The 21,118-nt window shown below is 34.7% G+C and overlaps 1 protein-coding gene and 1 pseudogene across 1 annotated transcript; both read left to right on the plus strand.

Moving 5' to 3' along the window:
- Positions 1-5,301: 5,301 nt before the first annotated feature.
- Positions 5,302-6,180, plus strand: LOC113750935 (annotated as a pseudogene).
- Positions 6,181-9,842: 3,662 nt separating this feature from the next.
- LOC113750632 (kiwellin-like) lies at positions 9,843-10,555 on the plus strand. The gene has a single exon (XM_027294591.1). It carries the CDS (start codon positions 9,908-9,910, stop codon positions 10,553-10,555), a length of 648 nt encoding a protein of 215 aa, XP_027150392.1. The 5' UTR covers positions 9,843-9,907.
- Positions 10,556-21,118: the final 10,563 nt, after the last annotated feature.

Below are 21,118 nucleotides of genomic sequence, written 5' to 3' on the forward strand. Positions count from 1 at the left end.
CTCTTCGTTAAATTGAATTTCTTCCTTTCTCCTTTTTCGCGAACACAACTGGTTTATTGGTGTTTGATATGTAAAAAAGAATTGTCAATAACATGGTTTTTTTTTAAAATGTGCAGTTTTTCTTTTTTGTATTTCTTGGATGCGATTAATGTTGCAATATATTTTTAGACCGGACCAAGTATCGACTCGGTCAAATTCAAGGTCAGGAATCAATGGATTTGATTGGATCAAATCAGATGAGTTCATTAATACGTCACATATATGTGTGTGTGCGCCCCATTCATTTTTTTTTTCTACAAATCAAATTCTTAAATTATAACGAAGTACTCATTTACAATTCATTAACAGAGAGTCAAATCCATATCTAATTCACCAAACAATTCACAAGAATATTCCTTTTGTCTTTTTTTTTTAAATCCATCATAAAATTCAAAACCCACTTAAATTAACATCAATTAGATATTGTTAAAATTTCCAACAGAAGTTGGTTATTCTAAAACTAAATTTTCAAGACATATTTGAAGAATATGACAATTAAGGTTGCATATTGAAATGATAAAGAGTTCATGAGAGCACTTGTGGATGTTTAAAACATTCAAGGGTCAATATAAAATACTAGAAAAGTTTGGACTTGAATGTAAAATTATGTCTTTTATTTCCTCATCTTAACCCACATTCCCAGTCATGTTTCATTCTCGTAGCCATCAATGTCTTCAGCCATCTTCTCTACTTCGCTGGTCTTTCTCCTCTTTTTTCATTTCGTCAATTTTCTACATTTTTATCCTCTATTCTTCTAATAAGCAACAAAATAGTTTTCTTACTCTATTCATTTGTTCTTCCTTTCTTTTTTTATTCCTTTGAAATCTTTCTCTCTTTCTGTCTCTCTCTTTTTTGATTCTCCATCTTTTGTCGCTCTTTTTTTTTTCTTTGGCCTTTCTTGAGTTTAGATTTGTTACTAGTACTATTTATTTAATAGATAAAATTAAATAACAAGATGAAATTAGGTTAGATTCTGAAGAGGATTGGGGAAATTTTGATAATAAAAAAAGGTCAGCATAAAATTGGGAAAAATGGAAAATCCGGTTCATATTGCGTCTCCGGTTTTCGGTCAAATTTGATTTTTTATCGGCTTTGACCAATCTTTTACTAAGCTGATTTTAGGTAAAGTTGGACCAGACTACTATCCGGTTCTCGATTCAATCGATTGAACCAATTAGTCTAGTCCAAATGGTTAAATGATTATCAATTAAATAAAAAGTTATTTTATGTATCAATCCTTACATCTCCTGCTACTACTGGCGGAGTAACAGCTAGTTTTGGTATGTTGGGTGATACATTATTGCTACTAGCGGAGTAACAGCCAGTTTTGGTATATTGGGTAATATCATTATTACCGAACCCAATGCCTATATTGCATTTGCAGGTAAAAAAGTAATTGAACTAACATTGAATACAATAGTACCTCTTGAAAGTTCACAAGCCGCTAAATATTTATTCCAGAAGGGTTTATTTGACATAATCGTACTACGTAATCTTTTAAAAAGCATTCTTACTAGTGAGTTATTTCACTTCTATGCTTTTGTTCCTTTGAATCAAAATGAAACAGAGCACTAAGTTCAACAATTATTTGTTATTTGTCATAAATGAGTAGGTAGTTTATCGGAATCATAGGAAATAAGAATGGAATTTTCTTTGGTGGCATAAATTCGAATTATAGAACGAATCACAAGTTGTGGATAATTCTTTTTTACTTATATTTCTTATTTCTGATTCTTAATTAAATTTTTAATTAAGAAGTCTCTATCAAAAAAAAAAAAAAGATTGAATTCTTCAAATTAGAGTCATACCCAAATTACAACACAATGATCTACAAACTTACATCACCTATTATAACAAGTTTACGCAACACTATAAAAGGCTTCTTTAATATTGCCAATTTTGACTAAGCCGTTCTTTCATTAAATTTTATCATCAATACATGAAGGGCCATGTCCATCATTCACTAGGTGGTCTTCAGCTAGTTGTAACGGAAAAGGCAGGCCAAGTTGGTCTTTTTTTTTTTTTTTTTTTAATATTTTATGTTTTGTCAACATAACATATCTACCCTACAACTATTTTAATCTATACTAGTAACTGTTTAACTGGGCCAAAAAAGATTGGAGGGAGAGCAGAAAAATCCACCTCCAAGTGTTCTGCATGAGGATATCGTTATCAACTTTAGGCATACATGCTAAGTTTTGTACTCCTACGCCCAAGAAAAAAAAAGTTTCGGACTCCCACTTAGTAATGAAAAGTAACTAAATATTTAGACATTGATTAGATTGGGAATATGAAGTATGAACTGCATGTAGAGTAAATAAATTTGAACTGCAAAAGCAGCTAATCTATATAAATATGCGATATCATGTACGTATATATCAACTTAATACTGATAACTGAACTTTCGTAGACGGATTGAAGAGAGGACTCCCACAAAGTCACGAGTACTATAGCAGTAGCATAGTCAACTAAGCAGCCAACATGGAAAAAGAGGACTGTGCAGACTTTTCATTTTTTTCTTTTGCCCCTTTTTCGGGTAAACAACAGAAAATGTACCGGATTTGTCAAGTATTCATAAATGATTTGCAGCTAGACTACGTCTTCACTGTTCAAGAAATCATATGGTAAGAAGCTGGCCTATTTTCCACCAGGGAATTATGCCAGGAACATGATTACTATTTACCATTCATCACCACATCTAGACATACGAAATGGGATCTTCCAACTGTGGTTATAAAACTCGGTCCGACCCGTCGGTTCAATCATTCAAACCCATGAATTAGCCACCTAGCCTAGCTGGTTTTTAAGTTAGACCAAACAAGTAATTAACTTGTTAACTAGTCAACAACTCAACGATTCAACTGTTCAAAGCAGAAAAAATTGTCGATTGAATCGTCAATTGAACTGTTAACTTAAAAATTATATTATTATTGTAATTTAAAATATATTATTGTATTATATAATATAACTAATAGGTGATCTGGCCAATCTTCAATTGAACCAGAGACTCATTGAACCGGTCACATCTCTAAGTTGAGGTTCAGGTTGGCTTTTTTAGCTATGCCTTCAACAAAAAGAAAGAGAGAAGGTAAATGAGATGGAAAACAAATCATGGAACAACCCAAGTTTTACGCTTCAATTTATTTGTTTTTTGGTTTGATTACAAAGAATAGAAAGCGACCTAGGAGGTCGTTTTATTACTGTTAAGACCAGAGATTCCAGCCATCCAAATATCATTTGCTTTGTACATTATTTCTATTAGCAAAGCTTGTCTTAAAAATTCCAATCATTAATAGGACCAGAATCTAAGATTTTTTTCCTTTTTTTTGGTAAAAAAATGCGTTTCTTTATTAATGCCAATTCTTTAGAGAGAAAGGATGGATTGGGTGATTTAGGAGAGGGACTGTAAGTAAAAAATTCTGAATTCAAATCCTCTTATTTACACGCATATCCACACACACATGCATACCAGTCCTTCGCTTTCTAACTGGGTTTCACCTTGGGTGGACTATGCTAGCCCAAAAATTTTCATTTAGTAGGCCTAATAAATGGGCCTGTCATATTGTACGAACTAGCGTTGGAATTAGGAGTGGAAACAAGCGAGCGGAGTTGAATTTAAATCTAATCGAGTCAAGTTTTAACATAATTTTACGAAACTCGAATCTCGAGCTCGAGCTTAAAAAAATAAAAAATATAATTATTTTATTTTTAAAAAATAATAAAATAATAATTTTTCTTAACAAATAATAAAATATTAAGGATATATATATAATTTTACTATTAAAATAAAAAATTTATATATATATACATATTTATAATCGAGTTCGAACCGGCTCGCAAGCTAATGAGTTTAATATTTTTGAATTCAAGTTTGACTTGGTCAGCTCGATCTCAACTCGAGTTTATTGTTAACCAAATTCGGACTCGAATCGCTCGCGAGCCGATTTGTTTGCAGCCCTAGTTGAAATAAGGCAAATAGACCTTCCTTTTCATTCTTTACTCTCTGTTTGATGAACCCATCCAAGGATCTATAATGAAAGTCACCCAAAAATTCATACTTCAAAATAATCAAAATTTCATTTGTCATAATGTGTAAAAATTTAGTCATGTTGTTATGTTTATATATTGGAAATACTAATCGTAATTCAGTAACCTTAGATCGATAGTGCATCACATCAATATACAGGAGATAAAACCATACCAAATTCCTATCAATATTGATGCCTTTTTCCCTGTGCATGCATTAGGCCTGGCCTTGTCCACATCTGGTGTCATGAATAATAAGCTACACCCCTCACATTCGTGAGTTAACTAGGCAGCCGACTCTCAAGTCTCAACCTCTCACAAGAACTTACACATTGCAAATACACGGGGTGCGATCTTCTGAACCTACACATTTCCTTAAAGCCTGGCATTAACCTTGATTGGTTGCAAATCCCACCTGACCACCATCTATTTGTTTAGGCTAGTCTTCCACGGAAGAGAACTCTAGAAAAGGTGCAGGCATAGGCATTCCGTCCAATGAATCACAATTCACAAGCATAAGTTGACCGAAGGGAGGCTGACTTCATCTAGAAAGCCTAAATACTTGGAGGTAAACCCGGACTATCATCTATAGCCCTAGTTTTAGATCATATGGTATACTGGAGGCTATGGTGTCTCGTCAACTCTTGTACTTACGTGCATTCATGACTAGTGATGTGACGAAGCCGAATTCAATCGAGTTGTTTACGAACTTGAATATTGTATTTGTTATTTAAATTTAATGAGTTAGATTTAGCTTAAATTCAATCAAGTTCAAACTCAAGTTAAAGTAAACTAAAATTAAATTGAGTTTCACTTTGAATTCAAGATCCAATATTCTAACTCAAATCAAATTTAAATTATACACTATTTGAGTTCGATTCAAACTATATCCACGTGTCTTTTGGACATATCAGAAGCTCTACAAGTTGTAGATAGGGCTTTATAGTCACGATGACATTACACGGTGTAAGGATTCGTGAATTAGCCGCGGAAACACGACACTCCCTATGCTCACTGTTTAGTCGGTCAACAAAAGCAGCAGCCAGCAGCCCAGCGCCAAAGATAAACTCAGCAGCCGTTCATTCTTCTCATGGCGACCATAACGAATCCACACTATAAATATACGCCAAAACCTCTCATTCCAACGCCACCCCACCAACATTATAATCTCTTTTAGCTCGTCCTAGCTTAAGGAGAATCTACATTGTCCCCTACCCATCCTTCACTTCAGTAACCATGGCAAAATTTGTCATACTTTCCTTCTTGATTTCGCTCAACATCTTATCTTTTTCTTCCCCAGGATCAGCCATCTCCTCATGCAATGGTCCATGCAAAACCTTGAATGATTGCGACGGCCAGTTAATTTGCATTGGAGGAAAATGTAACGACGATCCTGACGTTGGAACCCACATGTGCAGCGGAAGCTCGCCTTCCGGGCCATCCCCTTCGGGCTACTGCCGTCCAACTGGCTCTATGACGTGTAAAGGAGTGACTAAACCCACCTATACATGCTCTCCCCCGGTTACTAGCTCCACAGCGGCCATTCGTACCCTAAATAATTTTGAAGAAGGTGGAGAAGGCGGGGCTGAATCAGAATGTGACGGCCAATTTCACCAAAATAGTGAAAGGGTTGTTGCACTTTCCACTGGTTGGTATGCAGGAGGGTCGAGGTGTGGGAAATGACAAGAATCAGAGCCAGCAATGGGAGAACCGTAACTGCAAAGGTTGTGGATGAATGCGACTCCAGAAATGGCTGTGATAATTAAGGAGCACGCTGGCCAGCCACCTTGCGATAACAACATCGTTGATGGATCCAGTGCTGTCTGGAGAGCATTAGGGCTTAATGAGGATGATGGAAGAGTACCAGTTACTTGGTCTATGGCATGATTAATTAATATGATGACATTGAGATCGATATATGCACAACAATTCCATCAGTAATAAGTTGGATTCTAGAATAAGAGCTTCCTAAGTCTCTTCTTGGAGGCCCCAAAAAAATAAACGTCTGTTCTTGCAGTGTAATTTGGTTTTGTTTTCTAAAGTGTCAATTTACTGAAAAGTGGCATTATGGAAAATGATGTCTTGGATGGTCTTCAATGGTTGACCAACCCAGAATTCGTCACATGAATAAGATTGGATATGGTTTCCAAAGTGCTTTTCACGGGTTCTTTTTGAATTTCTTACTTCTCGTTCTCGCGAACTCAAATGGTTAATGGTGTTTGATGTTTAAAACAAAGAAATCCCAATAAAATTTTCTTTCAATAACATTTTGAAATGTGCAGTTTCTTTCTCTCTCTCTCTCTCTCTTAAAAAAAAATTTCTTTGGTGCGATTAGCTTTACAATAGTCATATCTAAATCACAGACATTGTGATCTACAAACTTACATCACCTATTGTGACAAGTTTTTGTAATATCACAAAAGGCTCTATAAACGTTGCTAATTTGTATGTAACCCCAGTTTTAACCCTTTTTTAGGTAAATTACACTTTAACCCGTTGTGGTTTAGTATTTTCTTACATAACCCCCAACCCCCATATGGTTTCAAACGCTATACATAACCCCCCATGATTTGAATTAAAATGTCAAAATGACAAAATTTGCAATCCACAACGAAATCAATTAAAATGTTAAAAATACTTCTATATAAAATTGAAAATTATTTATTAATCACAGGGGGATTATGTATATATATTGAAAATCATAAAGGGGTTATCTAGTAAACTACTTCACCATAAGGGGTTTATATGATAAAATATAAAATCATACGGGGTTAGAGTTTTATGCATATTATATTTATATATTTTGGTCATTTCAACGATTTTAGTTTTTAAATAAGAATAATTTTGATATTTTTATAGGTTTTGTTACAGATGATCATTTCCATTACTTTGACACTTTAATCCAAATAATGAGGGGGTTATATATAGTTTTTAAAATTATAGGAGGTTATCTGAAAATTAGCTATACAAGAAGGGGATAAAGTGTAATTTGCCCTTTTTTTTATGGTAGCATCTTTCAGTATTTCCTTTCTCCACCTATTCGCTTCCTTTTTCCTCGGCTTCGGTTGTCTTTACCTTGTTCCCTTTGCCCTGCTTCTCCTCTTCACCGTGTGCAGGTCTTTTATCACAATGGATTCCCCACTAATTCTAGATAAGTTGAACGTAAAAATAAAATTCTTCAATTTTTCACAAGGAATCAGGATACATAACATGATATTGCTTAAGTTTCAAATAGACTTTTGCAAGTGCATCTTCCTGCCATGAAACTTCACGGATGATTTGGAAGATATTCGCAGGACTCAGGTGGAGGTAAGAAAGGCAATCAAAAAACATATGTGAGAGAGAGAGAGAGCAAAAACATTGTGAAAAAAAAAAAAAGAAAAAAGAAAGACCGCAAGGCATTAAAGCTTGCTAGCCCTTAAAATGTCGCATCAATAATTTCTTCACGAGATGCAAAAGCAATACCCAAACAAGCAACCATCTACACTTCAAAACTGTTATTCCAAAAACATGTCTATTCTAGCAACAATTTCGTGCTAATTTTTTTATTTTTTATACTTTATTTTTTGTCAACAGTCAATATCTACATAACAGCTATTTTAATCTATACTAGCAACGATTCAACTGGGCCAAGAAAGATTAGAGGGAGAGAAGAGAAACCCACCTCTATAAATTACTAGAAATGAAGGTCCCTGGTGCATAAATATGAATTGGTTTCGAATGCTTCCTCTTCTTTTCTTTTCCTTTTTTTTTTTTTGGGGGGGGGGGGGGGGGGGCTGTTGGTTGATTGTTTTGCTGCACATGGAATGTTGATCAAGTACATGATCAAAGGCGAAATATATGACTTGACAAATAACACAAAACAACTGACCATGGGGAAAATCATTTAGCAGATCAACGGGACAACAAATCATGCCTTGACAAAATAGATGAGCTGACATCCACATCCCACAATTGAGTACTTGAATATACAACAACCATGCAATATCATTTGCTTTGTACAATATTTCTATTAGCAAAGCTTGGCTTAAAAATTCCAATCACTAATAAGACCAGAAGCTAAGATTTTTTTTTTCTTTTTTTTTTTTGTTTTGGGGGTACAAAGAAATGCATTTCTTTATTGATACAAGTCTTCCTTTTACTAACTGGGCTTCACCTTGGGTACACAAAACTAGCTTAAAAATTTGCATTTAGTAGGCCTGATAAGTGCGCCGGCCATATTGTACGAACTGGCGTTGGAGAGAGGCAAATCCACCTTCCTTTTCATTCTTCAGTCTCTGTCCGATGAGCCCATCCAAGGATCTAAAAAGAAAGTCACCCAAAAAATTCAAACTATAACTTCATAAACTTCAAAAACAACAAAAAAAGGCCAAATTTTCATCTGGCATAATGTGTAAAAGTTTAGTCATGTTGTTATATATCGTAATTCACTAACTTTAGATATCGATAGTGCATCACATCCATATACAGGAGATAAAACCATACTACCAAATTCCTAGCATTATTGACCCTGTGCATGCATTAGGCCTGGCATTGTCCACATCTGGTGTCATCAATAATAAGCTACAGCCCTCGCATTCGTGAGTTAACTAGGCAGTCAACTCTCAAGTCTCAATCTCTCACAAGGACTTGACACATTCCAAAGACAAAGGGTGTGATCTTCTGAACCTATACATTTCCTTTAAAGTCTGGCATTAACCTTGATTGGTTGCAAAATCCAACCTGACCACCATCTATTTGTGTGAGCTGGTCTTCCACGAAAGAAAACTCAAGCAAAAGCTGCGGGCATTCTATCCAATGAACCACAAGCATAAGTTGACCGAAGGGCCCCTTGACTTTAACTAGAAAGCCAAAATTTGGGTCTTTTAATTGGTGTAACATATCAGTAGCTCAGTTGAAGGGCAAATACTCGGAGGTAAACCCGGTCTATTATCTATAGCCCTAGTTTTAGATCATATGGTATGCTGAAAAACTAAGATGAGTTTTTTTTTTTTTTTGGCTGCATTATTAGCTATGGTCTCTCATCGACTATTGTACTTATCATGTGCATTCATGACTAGTGATGCAAAGAAGCTGAATTCAATCGAGTTATTTACGAACTTGAGTATTGTATTCGTTATTTAAAATTCTAAAACATGTTAATTTATATCACTTAAATTTGATGAGTTCGATTTAGTTAGATTCAATCAGGTTCAATCTCAAGTTAAAGTAAACTAAAATTAAATTGAGTTTCAGCTTGAATTCAAGATAAAATATTTTAGCTCAAGTCAAATTTAAATAATACATTATTTGAGTTTGATTCAAATAATTTGCACGTCTAATTGTATCCACGTGTCTTTTGGACATATGAGAAGCTCTACAAGTTGTAGATAGGGCTTTTTTCATAGTTGACATTACACAGTGTCAAGAATTCGTGAATTAGCCGCGGAAACACGACTCTCCCCATGCTCACTGTTTAGTGTTAGATTCATGAATAAATGATTATGTTTCGCATTAATTCGGAAGATAGAGAAAAAGCGATTAATATGTAAGTAAGGATATGAGATCTAATAACTTAAGATTGTGGATTAGAATTGAATTTTTAATTTACATGTTAGACACTTTTATGAACCCTCCCGAAGTGTTTCTCCCTATCATTTAATCGGTCAACAAAAGCAGCAGCCAGCACAAAGATAAACTCAGCAGCCGTTCATCCTTCTCAAGGCGACCATAACAAATCCACACTACAAATATACGCCAAAACCTCTCATTCCAATGCCACCCCACCAACATTTCAATCTCTTTTAGCTCGTCCTAGCTTAATAGCTACATTATCCCCTACCCATCCTTCATTCCAGTAACCATGGCAAAATTTGCCATACTTTCCTTCTTGATTTCGCTCAACATCTTATCTTTTTCTTCCCCAGGATCAGCCATCTCCTCATGCAATGGTCCATGCCAAACCTTAAATGATTGCGACGGCCAGTTAATTTGCATTGGAGGAAAATGTAACGACGATCCTGACGTTGGGACCCACATGTGCAGCGGAAGCTCGCCTTCCGGGCCATCCCCTTCGGGCAACTGCCGTCCAACTGGCTCTATGACGTGTAAAGGAGTGACTAAACCCACCTATACATGCTCTCCCCCGGTTACTAGCTCCACAGCAGCAATTCTTACGCTAAATAATTTTGAAGAAGGCGGAGAAGGCGGGGCTGAATCAGAATGTGACGGCCAATTTCACCAAAATAGTGAAAGGGTTGTTGCACTTTCCACTGGTTGGTATGCAGGAGGGTCGAGGTGTGGGAAAATGATAAGAATCAGAGCCAGCAATGGGAGAAGCGTGACTGCAAAGGTTGTGGATGAATGCGACTCCAGAAATGGCTGTGATAAGGAGCACGCTGGCCAGCCACCTTGCGATAACAACATCGTTGATGGATCCAGTGCTGTCTGGAGAGCACTAGGGCTTAACGAGGATGATGGAAGAGTACCAGTTACTTGGTCTATGGCATGATTAATTAATATGATGTGATGACATTGAGATCGATATATGCACAACAATTCCATCAATAATAAGTTGGCTTCTAGAATAAGAGCTTCCCAAGTCTGTTCCGGCGGGGCCCAAAAACATAAAAAAGAGTCTGTTCTTGGTTTTGTTTTCTAAAGTGTCAATTTTGTCCTTTCAAAAAAAATAATAATAATAAGGTGTCAGTTATGTGATAAGTGGCATGCTGGCAAATGATGTCTTGGATGGTCTTTGACAAGAATGTGCAGTTTTTCTTTTTTGTTTTTTTTTTTTGTTTTTGTTGGGTGCTTTTAATTTTGCAATAGAATCGTGTGCCAATATCATTGACTCTGTCATCTACAAACTTAGTCTTACATTGCTAATTTATTATAACGAGTTTTCGTAATACAAGAAAAAGTCTCCTTTAACATTGCTAATTTATAAGTAGCCCCACTTTTAATCCTTTTATCCATCCTTTAGTTAGCATTTCCTTTCTCCCCCTCCTCTTTCCTCCGTCTCATCAGTCGTCTTTTTGCCTTTTTCTCTTTTCTCCTCCTCGTCACACTGTGTAAGTCCTTTATCACAATGGATTTCCTACTAATTCTAGATAAGTTGAATGTAAAAATAAATTTCTTCAATTCTTCGCAAAGAATCAGGATATATCACATGATATTGTTCAAGTTTCAAAAAAAAAGCTTTTGCAAGTACATCTTCCTGCCATGAAACTCCACGGATAATTTTCGTAGGACTCAGGTGCAGAAAAGAAGGGCAATCAAATATGAACATTGAAAAAATAAAGGAAGACCGCAAGGCCATTAAAGCTAGCTAGCCCTTAAAATTTTGCAACACGAATTTGCTTCAAGAGATGTAAAAGCAAAACCCAAACCAAACAAACTATTCCAGCAACAATCACATGCCAAATTTTGACAAAACCGTCCTTTCATTAAATTTTACCATCGATACATGAAGGGCCATGTCCATCATCCACTTGGCAGTCTTCTGCATGGTGTACCTAGTTGTAATGGAAAATGCAGGCCAAGTTGGATTTTTTTTTTTTTTTTATCTTTCTTATATATATATATATATTTTTTTTTTATCAACAGACAATATCTACATTACAACTACTCTGACATATACTAGCAACGGTCCAATTAGGTCAAGAAAAACTAGAGAAAGCCATCTCTATAAATGGATTTGTCCAGTTAGCCAATATATTATATTATTGGATACACAAGTCCTGCTACAAGTGTTTCGCATGCAAGTACGAGTTTTTTACTCCTACGCACAAAAAATAAATAAATAAATAAATAAAAGTTTTCTACCTTTACATAGTCATGAAAAGTAAGATATGAAGTATGAACTGTATGAAAAGCACCTAAATTAGTACTGCAGAAGCAGCAAATCTATATAAATATGCGATATCATGTACGTGCGTATCTACTTATATCTGAACTTTCGTGGACGGATTGAAGCAACAATAACTAGTGGAGTATACCTTTGTTGTACGTAAAATTTGCCCATGGAGAGAGGACTCCCACAGATTCACGAGTACAACAGTACTTAGTAGCGCAGTCAACTAAGCAGCCAACAATCAAAAAAAAAAATGAGAGGATTGTGTAGACTTTTCTTCTTTTTTTTTTTCTTTTGCCTCTTTTTCGGGTAAACAACAGAAAATGTATGGGATTTGTCGAGTAATCATAAGTGATTTGCAACTAGTCTGCATTTTCCCTGCTCAAGAAATCATATGGGAAGAAGCTGGCCTATTTTCCACAAGGGAATTATGATGGGGACATGATTACTAATGATCATTCTTCACCACATCATAGGAAATGGAATCCTTCAACAAAAAGAGAGACAGGAGATCATAAACGAAATGGAAAACAAATCATGGAAGATCTCTAGTGTCACGCTTTAATTTATTTGTTTTTTGGTTTGATTACAAAGAAAAGAAAGAGACCCAAGAGGTCGTTTGCTTTGTACAATATTTCTATCAGCAAAACTTGACTTAAAAATTCCAATCACCAATAAGACCAGAATCTAAGATTTTTTTTTTTTCCTTTTTTTCTTTTGGTACCCAAAAAAAAAAAATTGCATTTCTTTATTGATACAAGTCCTCCCCTTACTAACTGGGCTTCACATTGGGTGGACTAAACTAGCCCAAAAATAATTCATCCAGTAGGCCTGATAAGTGGGCCAGTCATATTGTACGAACTGGCGTTGGAAAGACGCAATTTCACCTTCCTTTGATTTCTTCACTCTCTCTCTGTCTCATGAACCGACTCAAGAGCCATGGTTAATTTCTTTACCCTCACTATCTCCGATGCTATGAGAGGAGGGCAGAGTCCAACCTACGCCTATATTACAGGTGCGGGGAGCTCAACTGGAATTTTATAGAGTTGGCATGAACCTTCGGATCAGACAAGTGTACTGTTACATTTTTTGAAAAGAAGCATTATTCTTTCCTAATCATTGGATCAAAATTTCAATGGTTCAAAAATTGCATACTAGCAACTCTTTCCTTTTTTTTCTAAAATTTTCAAAAACTTTAAAGAGGAAAATGATTAGATATCAATTCCAGACAGAGTAAAATCGAAGTTACATCCTATTCCAACTTTAACAAACAAATAGCATAGAATGCGGAATTTTGCAGTCTCATTGGCTTTTAGAGACACACAAAAAAAAAAAAAAAACGGAATAAGAGCACGAAAAATTTTTGTTTTTGGACTCGGCAGTGGAACCATATCATTGCTATTATGAGAATGGTTCATTTAAATTGCTATTACTATTGGTACAGTGGTGTACAAATATTAAATTGAACAAAGAACATTTCGCAATTTAATTCACTAGCTCTGGTTTCATTTCATTTGGATGGTTCACATTTCCTCCGCCATCTTACACACAAAGTTTAACATAACATATGTTCTTATGTTAAAATATACTTGTTTGAACAGAGTATTATTTGAAATAATTACTGTAGCATTTTTTATTGTGTGATGTATGTGAGATAAAAAATAGTTAGGAATATAAAAAAGTGGATTGAAAAATGTGTTTATGATGCAAGCGAAATATTATTTGGGATAATTAAGTAATCCAAACACACACTATTATCCAGTTATAAAACAAAATCAGCATATATATCCTCCAAACGTCCTTTGGGTTTTTCATTATTAGTTAAAAGTAAATAAGCAACTAAATGAAGAGGTATATAGCTAAAATTTTGTAGTTATTATAACTTGCCGAGACATCAAGTCATCAATAATCATGTGTGTTATGGCTGCAAGGAGATGAACAAGCTCCTTGCAAAAAATAAACATGTTTATGAGAAATTTCATTCATGTTTTTCAATCTTTTTTTGGGGTCAAATTCACATTTATCAATATATATATTAGTATGATAAATTTTTTTGTGCGCCTCAATCAACATCAACAGATTAAAAAAGAAAGAAAAAACAGCGTATGCTTCCGGCAAACGAAACAATACATCGGATTATTGTAACGGGCTAAAGTACCACAACCCATCATGAATAGGAAAACCGAGTCGGTTAATAACTGGTGAAAACCGAGCAAAAATGGCGGTAAAAGTAATTGCAAGTTACACTTCTTTTTTCGCATGTTTTGAAGATTTGACTCAAACCGCATATTTTTTGACCAACCGGTCTGACCGGTTAAACTTGAATTAATGAGTCCAGTAATTTGGTTGAATCACTTTTGGGGATCTAAAAGAGAGATGAAAGGCTTATAAAATGTATTTTTATCAAATATTCCAAAGTGCACCGATTGCCTTTATAACATTTGTGATAATTTCAAATGCAAAAAATGCCAAACCACAAAAAAAAAAGAAGTATTCGAGTCTTGTAGAAGAAAAGTTTAAAAGCACATATATTTTGCCCATTATAATATAGTAGTAATCAATTTGCTCTTTGTCATCACGAATACGTCCATATCACCAAAACAAGAATTTGCAGTTGCCCATTTGGATTGTCAATTTTTATGGAAAAGTTTTTGGAATATTTGCTTGATATATTTCTCTACCATATTTTAACCTAACATACATCATATTGTTACAGTATTTTTTTACAAAAAAATGTAAAAAAAAAAAAAATTGCAATATGAACAAGTTAAATTTGTATTCCAATTCTAATGAATATTAATTGGTAAGTAACATCTAAATACCACATTAAGCCTGCGTGGATTAGTAATATGCCAACTTTGGAATGGGTAATCTCCATCTTAAACTTGTAAGTACTCAAAAGAAATTTCTCACTACTTAGTAATATGTCTAAATAATCATTCTCCACATTGTTGAATTTCCTCAAAAACAACTACACCCTTTTTCTTTCTTGTTTCATGAATCGACTTCCAAATTTGACAAAAGCTCCAACTGGACAATAATAATTCAACATACTGCTTTTTCCATGGCCAATAGGAAATATCTCGGCCCCATTTTACCTGTTTGGCATGGCTCCACTAGTTTACTCTATCCCTTTTTTTTTTCTTTTTTTTCTTTGTTTTTGTCGAAGGAGTGGGGTGTCCGGGTCAAGTCCGTAAAGGCGGCCCGACTAATTCCCACTCCGGCCCGGCCCAGTGCCCCAACCAGACCTAGCACGTTAAATGCACGGCGAACTGATGTTGCTGCGGAGGTTCGACCCCAGGACCTAACGGTCCCGAGGAAGAGGCGCCAACCACCAGCCCATTCACGTGGGGCTACTCTATCCCTTCTTGATTGCCATAAAATAGTACAGAAAAATATTAAAGCGGAAACACGAACCATCAGATGAACGAATGGCATGCCTGCCTATAGTAATCTCAAACTCCTTTAGAGCCAAACATGACTCAAACGTGGGCAAGTTTCAATGTAAGCAAATTCACTGTGACAAAAGATTCAAGATGGATTTGGTTGATGTGATTTTTACTGTAGCTGTGACCATCTGAATTTTGTGTGGATGTCCATGGCAGCACATGGAAGTAGATATTCTTCAATAAAAGGGCCCTACTTTGATTAGAGCCTTTGGAATAATTGATCCTATGAATGGTCAATGTGACTGTGAAACCACCAAACGTTTTATATAGCTGTGAATTTTCGCACATAGCACTTGTACTTCATTGAACTTGCCCACTATCCTCATCTGGAATTTCACTCTCCGTATGGAATCAAAATTTTGTGGTATCATCCAACTATCAAATTCAAAAGCAAATAGTTGTTCCGATTACGGTTCTTCGTAGAAATTTTTTTATATTTTCTGTAAATATATTTTTTTAATTATTTTTTTACCTCACAAAAGTTAAACCGTTACAGTATAATTTCTTACAAAAAAAATCTTTAAAATAGCAATTCAAACGAGTTGTTGATAGAGGATTATTTGAAAGAATTATTTAAATAACAATGATATAGGAAATTATTTGAAACAAATATTTAAATAATATTGAGTATGTTTAGATAATAGATTATTTGGAAAAAGTTTTTAAAAAATACAATAACATTTTTTTTATATGATGTATACCCTCTTGCTGGAACCAAACAGCAATTGAACATGTTGCGTTTTCTTCTTCTTCTTTTTTAATGCCATCCTAACTAACTGACAATGGTAGGCTCACTGCAAGTAATTTACTATTACAAATTAACCCACAAATTATGAATATCAACATATAATTTGAATAAACAATTTTCAAACAGTGAGATTTACACACAAAATTAGTTGAACGGCTTTATATTAAACATATCGTCCTTTGATGACTAAGTAAAAACCATTCAGCATTGCTGTCATAGACTATCATCAGGAAATGGATTTTGCTTTTTGCCAAGTACAAAGCAGATAGCACCTGTGGCAGCTTAGTTATTAAGGTATAACTTTAGTGCTAAACTGGAAGTGATTAAAGATGGACGCTCCATAAATGAGGCTGCAATATTTAAAAAGCAAAATATGTAAAGTAGTAATTGTTGGGAGGTTAGGGCACCATGTAGGGTTTCTGTTTTGACAAGAAAGGGATGATGTCATTAACTAGGGCAATCGTCATCTTGGACTCAGGGGGCAGCCATTGTTCCTTTTGCTGTTCTACTAATTTCTTGATTTCTTCCTAGCTAGATGTAATAATGAATGAGAGTCTGTGACGAACTCATCCAACAGCCAGAGCCAGTCACTAAAGGGCAACATTTTTTTAAAAAAAAATTTCTTCGGATAGAAAGAGGGCAACATAGTGGAGGTATCAAAAGCCAGGCAGTCTGAATTTTATCTGTTCCGGGGAAGCAATACTAATTTTTTTTTTCAGAGCTGCATTACTGGTCTTTTTTTTCTTTTTTTTTTTTGAGGTACGAATACATCCTTTTCTTCCCTTTTCAATTTTCTTCTTCAAAAAGAAAGTACTAGCATAAGTGCGATGTTTAAGTAGCCATTTTGGTTTTTCATATGATACATTGAAAATATAACTGCAGAAACCTTCAAGGCTTCAGTGAACTCGTAGACCATTTGGTATCATAACACAAAATGTCACATGACTTTTATGTATTATAATGTCGTAAATTCTGCTCCATCTACAGAAAAGACTCATAATAACTTGTATGAAACTGTAACACTTTAATCAATGCCGTAGATATGCACATGAATATAAACCCTTCTCCTTAAATATAAAACAGAGAAAATACATTTAAATTTTTTGTCCAGCCCATAAAGAAAATTCAGAAGAATGATCATATTTCTGCTTTTATTTTGTGGTTCCATTTAGATTATGTTTCGTTTCCTATCAGCTTGAGAACAAAAAAAAAAAAATCACAATTCTGATTGAGTTTATAGTAGTTTGTAAAGTTCATCTTGTCTGCACCAAAATATTTCCCATTCCAACCTGAGTTTTACGTCCATGATCGCCTGCTATCTGATGTAATGGCCAGACAAGGGAGTACAGGCTAGGGTTGTCAAGTTCTTTCAATTGAGCTTTTGAACACCACACCATTGATTTAAGTTTATTGGACAGAAAGATCACCAGATTTGACTGGGGAATCAGATACATCAGCAAATGTGGTGAGGGCAAATTGAAGCTTATTCCCACGTCTTTCACTTCCATGTCCTTCTTTAAGGTCACCTGCTGAAGTAGAAGTATGGAGTATGGACGCCATAAATGGAAAGAAGGCTTGTGAGGTTGCAGGCAAGTCGCAGGTAAAAGGAAGAGGGTCCGATGAAGCAATCATGTCTTGAGGACTGGCCCCGCTGCATATCCGATCAAATGACTCGTGACTGCTAAACAACCAAAACAAGTTTTCATCTGTTTTTAACTTTTTTTTTTTTCTCTTTATTGATTATTAGTTCGAGTGTCCAACAGCTAAATATTGCTAGTGCTATTCTTTTATTATTTTAGTAGTAGTTTGAATATTCTATTACCAACAGATGGTGGGTTGTGGTTTTTTCTAGTTATCTGTAGTTGTTGTATTTGTCACATTATATGGTATATTAATATATTAATTAATGTACAAAAAATAAGATATTTTACATATATCTAGAGCGTAAAAAATCATGCTTAAAACGTAAAATATAGTACAAAACTACTGAACGGAACTGGACACAGCAAAATCTCAATTCCTTTTGAAGTTACATGTGTGTTTTCATTTTTTAGTATCAACAACTAATGTAGATTTATGGAAGTCTTGGAAGATGCCTGTTCCAATAGCCCCAAAAAATGTTTCACATGTCAAAATTTGTGACCAGAAGAGAAAGTTGTTTAAATGACCAGACATGACATTTATTGGACAAAATTATTGTACATAATGGACGCAGATCTCTGGGATTGATTACTAACACCCGTACGTGAAACAGTTGAAGTTTTCATTAATAGAAATTTTAATATAAAGTTGCTGATTACATTGGTGAAGTGACAATTCGTTTGAATTGCTATCTTCTTTTTTTAAAAAAAAAAATTATAAAAAATATAATGTAACGATTTATATATATTAAATAAAAATATAATTAAAAAATATAACCACAGAAAAATAAAATTTTTTTCTTATACAATAGCAGTTCAAACATGTCCGGAAAACGTATTCTAGTGGTGTAAGAAGCACGAGTATAGTTTGGTAAACATGAAATTCATTATAAATTGGGTTCCCGAAGCCAATTTGTGTCTAATATTTCAGTCTAGCCTAATCAAAATAGTTTGGCATTAACATGGTTCTGATTTAAAAGCACTTAGAAAATTTCTACATATTACTAACTAGCAAGTATTAGCACCTATGTCAGTTGTTCTTTCCTCTTATTCTTGTAGGTTACCAGAATACATGTGATCATAGTATTTGGATAGCAATTTTGTGAAATAATAATAGTTGGAACAAATATTTCGCTTGTATTATAACCATATATTTTTTAACCCACAGTTTTGCATTTTTAATCAAGATTTTATTTCACATGCATCACATTACAAAAAATGTTATAAATATTTCAAATAATACGTACCTAACCAAACACTATATTATGATAGTAATTAAAAATAGGGGTGTGCAAAATCGAAAAATTCCGATTTACCGACCGAATTTGAATTGAATTCGAAATTTCGAATTCGGTAATTCGGAATGAAAATCGGAATTTCGATTTCGAATTGGTCGAATTCGGTAACGCGATTTTTCAAATCGGAAATCGGAATTCCTATTTCGATTTCAAATATATATATATATATAATATATAATATAACATTTTTATAATACTAATAATTTTTATATTCATGAATTCGGTGAAATCGGAATTTACCGAATTCCGAATTGAATTCGGTACGAATTCGAATTCGAAATTGGTAAATTCGAAATCGAATTCGGTCGAATTATCAGATACCAAAATTTCAAAAAATTCCGAATTCAAACTTCCGAATTACCGATTTCGAATTCGATGCACACCCCTAATTAAAAACACCAAGACAGAAGAACTAATATTTGTTTTTGCATTGCCTAGCTGAGTCGATTGGCCCAAGATCAACATAACTAGGATTGAAAATACGTAATTAGAAGGAAAACTATTCTAGCATGGGACTCAATGTCTTTGTTTGTACTTTGTATTTGGCATTATTGGGTAGATATTCCTTTTTATTTTCTTCTGAAGGCATTTGGTGGATATTCAAGGGCCACAAAACAGACATCCGAATAAATGCTTTGGGACCTCAAATCCAACTTTGATCTTTTAATGTGCGCATGCAATGCACATTTATTACACCAACAAAAAAAAAAACTATGGGTTTTGTTCACATATCCTTCTCGTCAATTATCACAAAAATATCTTGAATGTCAAAATTTCAGTTGTTTAGTATATTTCCTTTATTCTTACTTCTTCACTGTCAGATAAATGTTATAATTTCGTTGGCTGGTCGTCTTGACCCCAAAAAAAAAAAGATTTAGTAGTTATGCATAAATGGTAATAATATTAGGTCTTATTTGAATTATAATTTTTTTCACAAATTTTTTTACATTTTTGTGAATATATCTTTTAATCATTTTTCAATTTTAAATATATCAAATCACTACAGTATTTTTTAATTAAATTTTAAAAAATAACGATCCAAATGAGCTCTGATACGCCTATACGTACTTTATTGAGCATAGTCAAGTTTAAAAATATAACAAAAACTTAATCATATTTTTGTTACCTTTTTTTTAAAAAAAGTATGCAGATACAGAACTATTACCTAATTATTCTCGAAATAAAGAATAAAACCAAAAAGAAAAACTAAAAGAAACACAAAGTATACTTTAAACACGTAAGAGCGGGGGAAAGGGTTTCATGTTCTTAGCTCTGCAATGATGGAACTACTTTGGGTGTCAACTGATCTTTGATGTCATGCTTATATGCAGGACGGACCACATGCTCCCCTCAAAATATACAGTAACCAAAATTTCCCCAAAAAAAAAAAAGAAAAAAAACCAAAGAAGACGTATATATATATTAAAAAAAAAGCCAGCTCTAACTTTGATTGGACAGTTAGCAGTAAGCAGCATTATCAATGCAAGCCCTTCGATCGAGATCTGACGGTTGTCAATCCTTTCTGGCGTCGCTCTGTGGGAATAAACACATGAATATCATCAGATGGAATAAGCGTTCATTACCTGAGAGAGTCCCTGACCGTTGGATATTCCACTTGACCAGCTTTTTCAGTCGATCCAACGGACAAGGTTAAAAGATGGAAGGGGTCCTGCTTTAGTACCATAATACAGTAACATAGTTAAATCTGGGACATCATTTACTGCTACTTGCACTTGTAGTTATCGTAACTTGTAACTCTGAGCATTGTGAGTTTTTGGAGAAGAACTTCTTCCAGGCTTTTCCGTACAGTTGAAGTGACCGGCTTTTTATCGGTAATCGGTAACATATCCACTGTCCCCCCAAGCAAAAGATCTATCTTTCTTTCACAGCGTCACTCCCCCACACTACACACAGTCACACGCTAACTGGACTCATCATATCCATTATTATCTACAGAAGAGCGATGGTCTTCATGCAAGGTGTGGGGGGGGGGGGGCTCAGGTCCCGAACCAAACGAACGAAGGAACGAACCCCCTGGGTGCACTCCCCAAGGCCTATAAGCTTCAGGTGACGCAATTATCAGTAGC

This window comes from Coffea eugenioides, chromosome 1, assembly GCF_003713205.1.
Source record: "Coffea eugenioides isolate CCC68of chromosome 1, Ceug_1.0, whole genome shotgun sequence".
Taxonomy (NCBI): domain Eukaryota; kingdom Viridiplantae; phylum Streptophyta; class Magnoliopsida; order Gentianales; family Rubiaceae; genus Coffea; species Coffea eugenioides.

What these genes read in the sequence shown, in the direction of transcription:
- LOC113750632 (XM_027294591.1), top strand. Translation starts at nt 9,908, where the DNA reads ATGGCAAAATTTGCCATACTTTCCTTCTTGATTTCGCTCAACATCTTA.